The following is a 12,479-nucleotide window of genomic DNA, read 5'->3' as shown; positions in this document are numbered from 1 at the left end:
AACCCGTACCAAGAAAAAAAAAGGAGTAAAATGTGGTATTCCTCCCTCCAAAAATATTTTGGATTCTGTTTTCTAACAGGGATTGCTCCCTTTTATTTTCCTAACATCAGCAGACTCCCATCTAGATTTTGGCACCCTCTAAATTTTAGGGTGCTGAATTCCATACGCCATCCTGAAACAGAGAAGACAAACCACCCTTTCGATTGAGAAAAATGACCATGCCCTTCCTACTATCATCATAGTGTCTTTGAATGAAGAGTGTCATCAGCCTCTACCTAAAACTGACCCATTTATTGTTGTTTATCATTTGTTTGCCTGGAGTAGAAGTCACTGCCATGCACGGACCAGTTATTGCCCCCTCTAAATCTAACACGTAGCAGTTTATGGTGCAAAAGGACCGGCTCGTCCTTAACGCGCTCGAGACCCCTGTCAATTTTTACTGGGCTAAAACCTTTCACCCACGTCCGGGTCGTCGGGACGCAGGCGCAGAAAGCCGCCGGCGTTGCTCTCTTTCTCTCGCTCTTCCTCTTGCCTGAGGCAGAAGCGCGCGCAAGAGGCTGCCACGCCATTGGCCGGCCGGCAAGTTCGGAGGAGCCTGAAGCGAGACCAGTTCCCACGCCAGAAACTCTCGGGGCGTGCTAGAACGTTCGTCCCTCGGTCGCCTTTGTCACGTCTTCCTGTGACGTAACGCGGAGCCCCGCCTCTTCCGTGCCGGCAGATTCATTGCAATAGGGACTGGGACCGTCGCCCGCAGCCGCTGGCTGAGAGGTGGGCGCGTGAAGGTCGCCCGCCTTGAGAGAGAGAGAGAGTCTCTCCCGTCGCTTAACGGTTGGGCTCGAGCCTGAGGGGGCGCCGTTGACGTCGAGTCCTTGTGTCGGAGGGTCCTGTTTCTTCCGCCCCTCCGATCTCCCGCTGGCCCGCTTGGGTTCTCGGGAGGCGATGAAGCACTTGCCGTATTTCTGCCGCGGCGAGGTGGTGCGGGGCTTCGGCCGAGGCTCCAAGGAGCTGGGCATCCCCACAGGTGAGCGCGGGGCCCGTGGGAGGGAAGTGGCAGCCCCTCGTGGCCGTTCACCAGCTAACTTGCGGGGTGAGGGTGAGGGTGGAGGGGGAGAGAGAGAGGGAGACGGAGAGAAGGAGATGGAGGCGGGCGGGCGGGGAGAGGAGCCGAGCCGAGGGAGAAAAGAGGGACCGGGAGGCGATCACGTGCCCGGGCATGTCTTGCGCCACTTTCTGGGCCCGACGTTCAGCTTCCTCGTGAGTCCGCCTGGGACTTTCCCCACGAGGATTTTGGGGGTCAGGGACGGGCTGCTCCGCCCCTCCCGCGAGCCTCCTCACCCTTGGCTGTGATGGCCGGGACTTGCGATGCGAGAGCCTCTGAGATGGAAGTCGCCCGCCGCTCCTTTGGCTCCCAGACTGCCAGAGGCACTGAGAGGTCGGCTCTGACTCCTTGTCACTTTTGGAGGTGGTTCCGGCAAATAAACACATCTAAGCTCGTTTTTTTTTAAACATAAGTGGGCAGAAAGCATGTACCAGTGCTATTTGCCTTTCAGGAGGCAATATATGAAATAGTCTTAAGGTACCCCCAAACTACTCTTGGGTTATTTTCATTTTATTCCAATCAAAAAGCAAAAGAGTTTTCACACATAAAGGTAATGTTTCCCATGTCTGTTATGTGAATGTGGACTCAATGCCTGTTAATTTTTTTCCTATTTAATAGTTGGCACTACCAAATGATACATTCTGTATTTGAATCCATTCATGGGATTGCTAATAAAATCATTTAAATTATAGTGCTTTTTCATAATAAAGAAAGAATGAATTGTGTTACAGAAAGAATGAACTGTATTACAGGATTTTCTATTTTCTGTTCCACAGAGAAATATTGTTTTGTTTAGGATTTACCAACTTCATATAATATTATTTCACTGCAATTTTAAGGTGCCTGTAGTTTAAGTCATTTTCCCAACTCCCCTAATTTTACCTTCTTTACCTTCTTTAACCCACTGATGGAGTAGATTAGGCTGATGACTAGTGACAAGGCCACCTGCTGAACCTCTCAGAGTTCAAATTTACGCAACCATAATCTGAAACTGTCATTCCCAGCCACCAGTAGGTAATTAATACATTTTGGAGTGCTCCAAATTATGCAAGTCTGAGCTATAGCCATTGGGTCTCAGCATTTAACCAACAGTGCCATGTTGTTAACTCAAATTGTGACTGTCTTCTTTCAATAATTGATCTTGATTTTACCATCCTCAACAGATAAATAAGATAACAGACATTAAAAGAGATAACAGAGCAAAATCAGTTCATTAATTTTGCAACTGCCTCCTGGTCTCTAAGCAGATAAAATCGTGTAATTCCAAAGAAATAAGAACACTTTTTTGGTTTCAGTTAGTGTAGAAACTTGATTTAGTTGCAGATGACTGCATTAGTTTTTCCAATGAGTCGTAGTTATGTGTGCTAAGTCCCTTCCTCTATTCCCTGTACATACATGATTGCACCCCACTGTATAACACCAATGCAATTATTAAATTTGCGGATGATACGACAGTGGTGGGGCTCATAAATAAGAACAATGAGTCTGCTTATAGAAAGGAAGTACAAAGGTTGATACTTTGGTGTAAAGAAAATCATCTCACACTTAACATCAAAAAAACTAAAGAACTCATAATTGATTTTAGAAGGAAGAGAAATGTACGTTTACCACTGTACATAAATGGTGAGGAAGTGGAGAGAGTTGGTAGTTTTAAATTTCTGGGTACTTACATCTCGGAGGACCTCTCATGGACTATAAATGCCAACATGCTAATGAAGAAGGCACAGAAGAGGCTGTATTTCCTGAGAATGCTCAGCAAGTTAAATTTATCTCAGCATTTACTTCTGTCATACTATCGTAGCACCATTGTGAGTGTCTTAACCTATGACATTCTGGCATGGTTTGGGAGTAGCTCTGTAGCGGACAAAAAAGCTCTACAGAGAACCATTAAAATTGCCCAGAATATCATCGGGCTCCAGCTACCAACCCTGGATGACATCTTCACATCCCGCTGTCTGAGGAAGTCACACAGCATCCTGAGAGACTCTTCCCATCCTGCTTATAACTTTTTTGAACTGTTACCGTCTGGCAGAAGATATAGAACAATTAAGACTCGGACCACACGTTTTCTCAATAGTTTTTATCCCAGAGCTATAATTGCAATTAATAATGAGCTTAAAGACCACCAGTAGTGAATAATTAGTTGCACTGTGTTACTTGGCTTGCGGTGTAGATGTTTGTATTTTTAGTGGGGGACTTTTAGTGGGTGGGGAGTGTTTGGGAAATTTTGTGTGTGTGCATGTGTCTGGTCTCTGGGTGTCTGTGAATTTCGTTGTATGGGTATACTGTGTATATACTTACAATGACAATAAATTATTATTATTATTTATTTATTTATTTTTGCAAAGGCAAGAATCATGAAACAAGTCATTTTATTTAAATATTTTTCTGAGTGACTGAGGATGCTGGTTTAAATCAATCTATATTCCAGTTATGTTCTGTCAAAATGCGGAAATACAGTGGTGCCCTGCATAGCGACGTTAATCCGTTCCAGGATTAACGTCGCTATCCGGAAACATCACTATGCGGGGGGGGAAACCCCATAGGAATGCATTAAACTCCGTTTAATGCGTTCCTATTGGGGAAAAACTCACCTTTATATGAAAATCCTCCATACGGCCACCATTTTCGCTGCCCGGTAAGTGAGGAATCCGGGCAAAAACACAGCGGGCGGCCATTTTACCATCCTCTCCACTCCAGCCCCTCCCCGCCTTACAGCTGATCCCCCGCTGCTCTTAGAAGCTTGCCCAGGCTTGCCCAGGAGATAAATAGGCAGTAGAAATGCACTCTGGAAGCCTCTGAAAGCGGCGCTTTGCCGGGGTGGGTGTGGGTGGGTTGGTGTCAGGGAAAGGCCCGCCCCCCAGTGGCCCCCAGGGCAAAGCGGGACTTTCAGAGGTGCATTTTCACTGCTGAAAAAGCCCCAGGAGGCTTCTGAAAGCGGACAGGCCCGCCACCCCCCCCGCCACCCCATGGCAATGCGGGGCTTTCAGAGGTGCATTTTCACTGCTGAAAAAGCCCCAGGAAGCTTCTGAAAGCGGTGCGAGGGGGGCTCTGGGGGGTGGGGGGTGACGGGCCTGCCCCTGCCACACCCCCACCCACCCCCACACACCCTGGCAAAGCGCTGCTTTCAGAAGCCTCCTGGGGCTTTTTCAGCAGTGAAAATGCACCTCTGAAAGCCCCGCTTTGCCGCGGGGGGGTGGCGGGCCTGTCCCTGCCACCCCCACCCACCCACCCCAGCAAAGCGCCGCTTTCAGAGGCTTCCGGAGTACATTTCTACTGCCTATTTACCTCCTGGGCAAGTTTCTAAGAGCGGCGCGGATCAGCTGTAAGGCGGGAAGGGAGAGGGGCTGGAGCGGAGAGGATGGCTCCCGGCTTCCCCCCCTCATTGCAAACGCCCCGTTTTCACACAGCTGATGGGGGGCCTTTGCTAAGATCGCTGGCCCCGCCGATCAGCTGTGCAAAAATAGGGCGTTTGCAATGTTGGGGGGAAGCCACCATCGCAAAGCAATTTTCCCCTATAGGGAACATCGCAATGCGATCGCTTTTGCGATCGCAAAAAAGCCATCGCTATGCGGATTCGTCATTAAACGGGCTGCCCGTTATGCGAGGCACCACTGTATGTGGGAAGTGAACAGGCCCCCAACATCCTCTTCTACCTCTTTGCATGTTGTATGTAATATTTATTGTATTTGTTTTTTGTTTTTAATATAAGCCTTTCTTTGTGTTTTTAGCTAACTTTTCTGAGGAAGTGGTTGATAGTTTCCCATCTGATATTTCTACTGGCATATACTATGGATGGGCTTCTGTTGCAAATGGGGATGTGCATAAAATGGTCCTGAGTATAGGCTGGAATCCATATTACAAGAATGTTAAGAAATCTGTGGTAAGAACATTCATGTATTCTTTAACAATTGAAAACCTAAGGTGTATTAATTTGTAGGAACACATTTCAGAAACTGTTATTATGGAAATGACTTGAACATTTATCTTCTCCAGAAAAGATAATCAGAATTCTTTTTAGTTAGCTCAGTGGTTTTGATATCTTGCTGTGAAGCCGGTTTAGTTCTTCACTGTGTCACCTTAATGGGCTGGACCCAATGAGTCATAGGGTTCCTTCCTGCTCTGCAGTTCTAAGATTATTACTATTATCCCCAAAGGATTGTATTTTTGAATTGGTAAAAAGCTTGTGTATGCATGCAAATGTGCACATGCAACAGAATACTTCATCCTTTCTTGCATGTACATGGTTTATCAGATCTACTTTGCTCGTTTAGAGCAACAGTTAAGCTGAAGTTTTTTTTCTAGTAATTGTAGCAGACTGTACCAGATTAATTTATTTGATATGCTACACTGATTTCACCTGCATTTTGTTCATATGAGGAAAGATGGAAGATGTAGGAGGATGGCCAAATGAAGACAAAACAAATTCTCCTTTATGATGTATATGTCTGTAGCACCCAAAAAGTGATGGGGTGTATGTGGAAGAGTGAGAAAGCTATTATTGATAGTTGACTGTGAAAATGTCTGTGATGCCACGTGTTCTGTTACTTTTAATAACTGGCCATCTTGTGGTTTAACTCTAGATACATCAAGTTACTTACATACATGTAAGTTCAATTGATGAAGTTACATTGAAATGATGCAGATTTCCATATATTAAAGAACTAACTGTAGTTATTCTATATACTCTGTATTCAGACGTTTCTGCTGTGCAGGAATTGTTGAGGGTTCAGAGTTTGCTCTTTGTAGAATGTTCATTAATAAAAGTGTAATTTGAAAAGTCAGTGTGTAATGAAAATGTTGTTCTAGGAAACGCATATCATTCACACCTTCAAGGAAGACTTTTATGGAGAAATTCTTAGTATAATCATCGTTGGATACATAAGACCGGAAAAAAACTTTGATTCCTTAGGTAAGTTGCCTGCCACTTCTGTAAAAATTTCCTAGGGGGTGTAATCCTACATGCAATGATACTGTTGATTAGCCAGACCTGAAGCTTTCTTAACTTATGATTTCTGTTTTAAAACACTGAACACTGCATTTTAGGTATTTCGTGTCTATTGCACAAAGCAAGGGAGCCTTCTCCCCTAACCAAACCTTTTCAGGAGGTAGAAGTTCAGGAAGCTACTTTGTTCTAGTGTGGTCTCCTTGTAGGTGTGTATTGTCCCAATCTGTTACAGTAGAGCAGTGATGGCAAACCCATGGCACACGTGCCACAGCTGGCATGCAGACCCTTTTCTGTGGGCACGCGAGCCATAAGTTGCCGGAGTGCTACTCCCCGCCCCCTGTGCAGCCAAACTTAAGAAGGCAGCTGCAGCCCCAGTTGCTGGTGCTTCGACAGGCGCATCTGGAGCAGCTGACATTGGTGGCAGACCCAGAGTGGGATCTGGAGGCACCTCCATAGCCGGAATACCCCCTTCTGCCGCTACTTCCAGTTCTGCTGCTGCACCGGACGCTGGGTTTTTGTTTTTTCAGATTGGGCACATGAACCCAAAAAGGTTTGCCACCACTGCAGTAGAGGGTTCTACAAAGATTCCTATTTCTGCTTCTGACTAAGAGACTAACTTTCCAGTCGAAGGTTGGATCACCTGTGTGCCAGGAAGAACATCATGGCAAGGGGAGATCCAATTTCTCCTATCCCAAGTTGTGGAGAAATTGTGGCTGAAGGGAAATTGCTTTCCTCTTACAAAAAAAAAAGCACTGAGGTCCAGCTAGCACTTGCCACAGGATTATAGAGTGAAAAGGAAGTACGGACATCTTGCCTTATCCATCAGTTGGGATCAAAGGGCTGCTGGATTATAGGCATGCATGTGTTGTAGATGTGATAACATTTAACACTTGCTTTCAAGCTTCTTTGATTGCTGTTTGGCAGAAAAACAATGAAATGTTGTGAAATATACCTGAAACAAGATGACATTTATAAATGACAGTGGTGTGCCTTTTCAAGGTTTCACATCTTTCTCAGGCATTTTATTGTTCTTAAATTTTTGAAGTATGATTTTATATGCCACTGACTTCATAGACTTCAGGACAGTTCATACAGGGGGACTTCAGTAACTGCTATCCAAATAGCCAAGCTAGAAGGGAAAACAGTACAAAAATTTGTGAAGAAACCACATTTTTTCCATGTTCATATATTCCATTTTCCAATTAGAAAATTGGAAACTTTGAGGACATAGAAAAACATAAAACATTTACTCATAGAATGAGTAATATGGTTTTCAAGATATTTCACTCAAAGTACTAGCAACTGTGTTGTTTGAAGACGGTATACAGAATCAAACAGTATTAATTCTTGAGCATACTATAATCGTATACAATATCCAAATACAAGATGTATTTTTGCAGCTGGTGGGTGCTGCTGTTTTCATGAGAGGGACCTTCACTGCAATAGATGGCTACTTGCTTTGTTCAATTGACCTTTATTAGTTTGCTAAAGGGAGGTATAATAGATGCAAGTCTGTTTTGTCCAGTTAATATTATCTTGTTACAAAACTGTAATTGTCTGTTTTCTCCCCTGCATCTCTCCCATGCCCCCAGATTTTTCAGATGGCAGAATTTAAGATATCAATGTTTTGGTAACATAGGGTGGAGTGGCTCGTAGCTCTTTTCATCAGGACAAAACATATCCACAATGTTTTCTGTACAGATCCAAGCTTTGTTTTTTGTTTTTAACATTTCATAGATACGTTAAATTGTATATTTTACATTGCTTCCAAACCATGAATGAAGTATTTTCTTGTTGTCTTAGAAGAAATAAATACATAAATAAATATGAAAATAAACATTCCATTCTCCCCTCCATTTCTATTTCCCCATCCCCAGGAGAAATGAATGGTCTTTTACAAGATTGCTTTTTATTCACATTTCTAAACTGGATTTGCTCAGCTTAATCAAAGTACAGTGGTGCTGTACGCATAACGAGCGCCCTGTTTAACGACAAAGCCACATAGCGATGCGGATTTTGCGATCACAAAAGCGATCGCATTGCAATGGTTTATATGGCTAAATATCACATTGCGATGATCTGTAAATGTTTTGCTTACCGATCTTTGCATTGCAATGTTTTAGAAACAGCTGATTGGCGGTTCCAAAATGGCCGCCGGAAGAAAAATGCCCGGCTGCAGCATTTTCACGCCCTTTCCCTCGCATACCGGGTGCCGAAAATGGCGCCCGTATGGAGGATTTCCGCATAGCGGTGAGTTTATCCCCCATAGGAACGCATTAAACAGGATTTAATGCGTTCCTATGGGGTTTTCCATTCTGTATAGCGACGATTCCGGATAGCGACAAATTATCCCGAACGGATTATCGTCGCTATGCGGGGCACCACTGTAACTGCATTATGTGATTGCAGACTTCCATTGAATATAGTGAGAAACTGCGTGAAAGAGGGACTACATTAGCTTGCAGTTTATGGAATACTATAATAATCGAACTGCAGATTTGGAAGGGACTCTATGGATAATTGAGTCCAGCCCCATTTCACATCACTCCATTATTTATGATTTTATATGTAATACTCTTGAAGCTTTGTTTAGAGCTTCTCTATGAAACTATAATATTGCTTTCTTTTCTGCAGATGCACTTATAGCAGCTATTCGAGGTGACATTGAAGAAGCTGAAACCGCTCTAGACTTGCCAGAACATCAGAAATTAAAAGAGGACAACTTCTTTCAGATGACTAATGTTAGCAGTATGGCTAATGGGCACTGAGTGGTGCTCCTTTCTTCATCATTGCTGTAATTAAGTTGCACTAATGTTTCAGTGGATGACCTTCTTTAGAAAAAAGTGGTCTAACCAATTTTCCTGTGGTTTAGTATTTTCCTTCCATTAACATCGGATTAGAATGGTTAGCCAAAAGGGCTCTAAAATAATGTTACTCACTTTTCAGAAATCAACATTATGTAACTGGGCATCTTAGAAGTAAAAACTTTGCCACACATGATGTAGTTATGTGCAAACATACTTTACTGCTGGCTTATTGAAGGGCAAATGAAAGCCACTTCCCTGAATGTGGAGAATAGAAGTAACTTTTGACATATTTCTATCGATAGGATGTTTGATTAATCTTCATTTTATGATATTTAATCATTAAACAATCATGGTAAAATTCTATGGAGAAGTAGTTGTGGCAAGAACTTGTGCTATTATCCTTTACAGCAAAGCTGTTCCCTTTTTTAATACCTAGTTCTTAGGTATGAACAATAAATAAAAGTTTGCTGGATTCATACAAAATTAGTTACTTTTAATCCCATTAAAATAGAATTCAGGTTACTCATAGGTAATTTTGTACCATTGGTTTCAGTGGTATTAAAGAATGACTGACTTTCCCAGATTTTTAAAATTATTAATACAAAGTGCCAATTTCACTTGCTTCTAATAAAGGTTGCATAAGCCCAGGTTCAAGAGAGGCATTTGATCTCAGAGTTGAACAACAAAATATTTTAAATGAAACATATGCTTGCTTTGGTTATTATGTGATAAAATATTGTCCAGTCTTTGTTTTCTCCAAATGTACTTAGAGGAACATGGCTGTTGCAGTATGTATTCTAATCTGATGAGTTTAACCCACTTGGAAGATGTCCTGGCCTATTTTTGCTGCTGTTGTACTTACCTCTTGGTGGAACATGATGTGTATACACAAGCACTGGTTATCTATTGTGCCTGATTATATATTAGGTTATGTTCTCTTGTGGTATCTCTGTATATGCAGGATTTTCTTGTTCCAGGCAAAACTTCTTTTAGTTTTAAACAAAAACTATTTGGTACCAAATTGTGTGTTTAATGCTGGTTATATGTAAAGTTTCTCCTTTTTTAGCATACATGTTTAGTTCAGAATATAAATTATGTATTCCAGTTGATTTAATGGATCAGTTTGTTAGAGCTTTAATATTAAATAAGACCAAAAGTCTTACAAGACTGCTTAAGAAAACAGTGGACTGGATGATGAAATGCATCCATATTTGAGAGATGCCATTAAATGTTGTGCATTTAACTTAATCTTGTTTAGTCTGTAGAAAAAAAGGGACACATTCTAGGCATGCATTATTTCTGAATGTAATTGAATTTGTAGCACCATTAATTCACATAGTTCAACAATATAAAGTGGCCAAAATTCTGTTGCACAACATAGGTAAATTCGTAAGTTTTTGTCTGTTCCTTGCCAGTAAATAAAGAACCCTGCCATGATTCTGACAATTGTGATGAGGGACCTTTTATTTAATGACGAGGATTGGATCAAAACGTATGACTTTGCTTATGTTATGCAACAAGATTTTGGCCAGTTAGTCTTGAAGTTGCTGGTGTACAAATGGCTTCATAAAGTATACATGCTGCTGGAGACAATACTTTTCCAGAGTGTCAGTGTGCCAGTAATGAAATGAGCTTGTCACTATGATCCCATCCCACCATAAAAATTCACTGTCCGTAGCTGTGGGAATGAAAGCTGCTTGTGTCCTGAGGATTTCTCCCTTGTGCTGCTGACTTGCAAGAAAATCTAGGCCCCCCTGTTCTTTCATTGTCAACATGAGAAACGCATCCATATTTGATGGATGCCATTAAACATACATACCAGATTACTATTATTTCTGTGTTAACATTGCCTATATTCTTCCCCTCATCCATTTTTCCAAAACAGCACTTTTGATTAGCTCATTTGGACTTGTCACTGACTCTTGTGCACCAGAGAATATATATGACTCATAACACATAGGCAGCAGACCTGTAGCAGCATGTTTAATATGGTTAGCACCAAGGCTTAGTACCAGAAAAAAAAAAATCAACCTGTGGTGTGGAGGAGGACTAGTAAGTGGTAAACTTTCCCATAGCATGCCAGATTTTGAGACGGCAAATGTTCGTTTGTGTTATGTGTTTATTTAAATTTAATAATTTTATAAAGTTCCGAACTTAGCTGTAGAGTTCAGTGCTCTATATGAAAAAATATCCTGACTCAGGGAGGAATTCATGTCACGCTTAATGGAGAAGTGGAGCATTTGCTAGTGGGTTTGTGGAATTCCACCTTGTTACATAAATGTTAGCTGTTGAGAGTGAGGATTCTCTCTTATTGGCATCATAATATAAAAATAATATTGAGTATCTAGGATATGTTATTTCTAGTGTGTATTTTCCAATTGTGTTGTCTTGTTTTAGAATGTGCCTTCCAATAATTCTGTTGAGTTCTGAGCATGAGTTTAAGCATCGTTGCATATGTGGTTGTGATAGAGAACTTTGAAAACAACACTAAAGTATGAGCCAGAAATGAAGTTTATTGATTAATAAGTATGTTAGTGTACGAAATCAAATGCATATTTATTTAATTCTGTATCTTTATATACTTGTACTTCAAGTAAATGATTCATTTTGAAATTATCACTGTAAATTTATTAAGGGGGTCTATTTTTGTACCTGTTTTATATTCATTCCCCAATGCACTGTATCATTAGATATGAGAAGTGGTATAGAACTTGGGCAGAACAACTAATAAAGTTGTGTATGTATATTCATTTTTATCTTACTTTATATGATAGAGAGAAAACAGATTAACTCCTATAGTTAGTCTGTATCCCTTACTTGATTATAATAAAAGGTTAATTTTACATCCATTACTGTCTACTAGTTTTTGAAGCTGAGCAATACTTTTTCTTAAATAGCATAATATGCAGGTGCATCTATAATGAAAAAAATCTACACCATTATGTCTACAAGAGAAAAATATGTGTATTTGCTTTATTAATTCACTAATGAGAATATGTTTCTGCTTTGAAACTACTTCAGATGCTATTTTAGTTGTGTGTTGTCAAGTCGGAACTGACTTACAACAACTGATAGGGCTTTCAAAGTAAATACAATATTCAGTTTTACCAGTTCTGCTCCCCCAGTGAGTTTCCATGGCCAGGTGGGGACTGTAGCCTTGATGTCCAGAGTCCTGCTCCATCACCCTGCTACATCACATTGAGTACACCATAAATCTATAGTCCAAATGCTGCTTTAGATAGACATTTCCTTCATGTTTAGCTCATAATATGTCCTGTATTTTTGGCATACGTGTGAGTAAATATAATTAACTGAGCTGTGGAGATGCAAGCCTAGACAGCTATTATAATATTGAACACATTGCCAGGGTTCATAAAAGTAGATGAAATAATTGTGGCAATGGCATGCCTGCTGAAAAGATCCCTCCTGCTTTCTGAAACGGTCATTCTTTTAATTAATGTTGCCATATAATGGTTAGCCCTCAAAAATGTGAATTTTCACCATTTTGTGTGTGTGGAGAGTATGTATATAAACTGTATAGTCTCATTAATATACAATTATCTGAGTGATGAGGTTTCAGGAGCTTCAGCACTTACTCTATTTCTTTTGAACAAGATGATTGGAC

General features: G+C 41.3%; 1 protein-coding gene across 1 annotated transcript; it reads left to right on the top strand.

The window, feature by feature from the left end:
* The first annotated feature begins 582 nt into the window (after positions 1-582).
* Positions 583-11,703, top strand: RFK (riboflavin kinase). The gene is made up of 4 exons (XM_020787786.3): positions 583-1,021; positions 4,831-4,982; positions 5,909-6,011; positions 8,682-11,703. The coding sequence occupies exons 1-4, from the start codon at positions 940-942 to the stop codon at positions 8,813-8,815; spliced, it is 471 nt and encodes a 156-aa protein (XP_020643445.1). The 5' UTR covers positions 583-939; the 3' UTR covers positions 8,816-11,703.
* Positions 11,704-12,479: the final 776 nt, after the last annotated feature.

The sequence above is a fragment of the Pogona vitticeps genome, chromosome 2 (assembly GCF_051106095.1).
Source record: "Pogona vitticeps strain Pit_001003342236 chromosome 2, PviZW2.1, whole genome shotgun sequence".
Classification (NCBI taxonomy): domain Eukaryota; kingdom Metazoa; phylum Chordata; class Lepidosauria; order Squamata; family Agamidae; genus Pogona; species Pogona vitticeps.
This window is presented reverse-complemented; position numbering and strand designations above follow the sequence as displayed.

Coding starts and splice junctions, on each gene's coding strand:
- RFK (XM_020787786.3), top strand. CDS start 940: ATGAAGCACTTGCCGTATTTCTGCCGCGGCGAGGTGGTGCGGGGCTTC. Junction 1,022..4,830: donor GGAGCTGGGCATCCCCACAG/GTGAGCGCGGGG, acceptor TTGTGTTTTTAG/CTAACTTTTCTGAGGAAGTG. Junction 6,012..8,681: donor AAAAAACTTTGATTCCTTAG/GTAAGTTGCCTG, acceptor TCTTTTCTGCAG/ATGCACTTATAGCAGCTATT.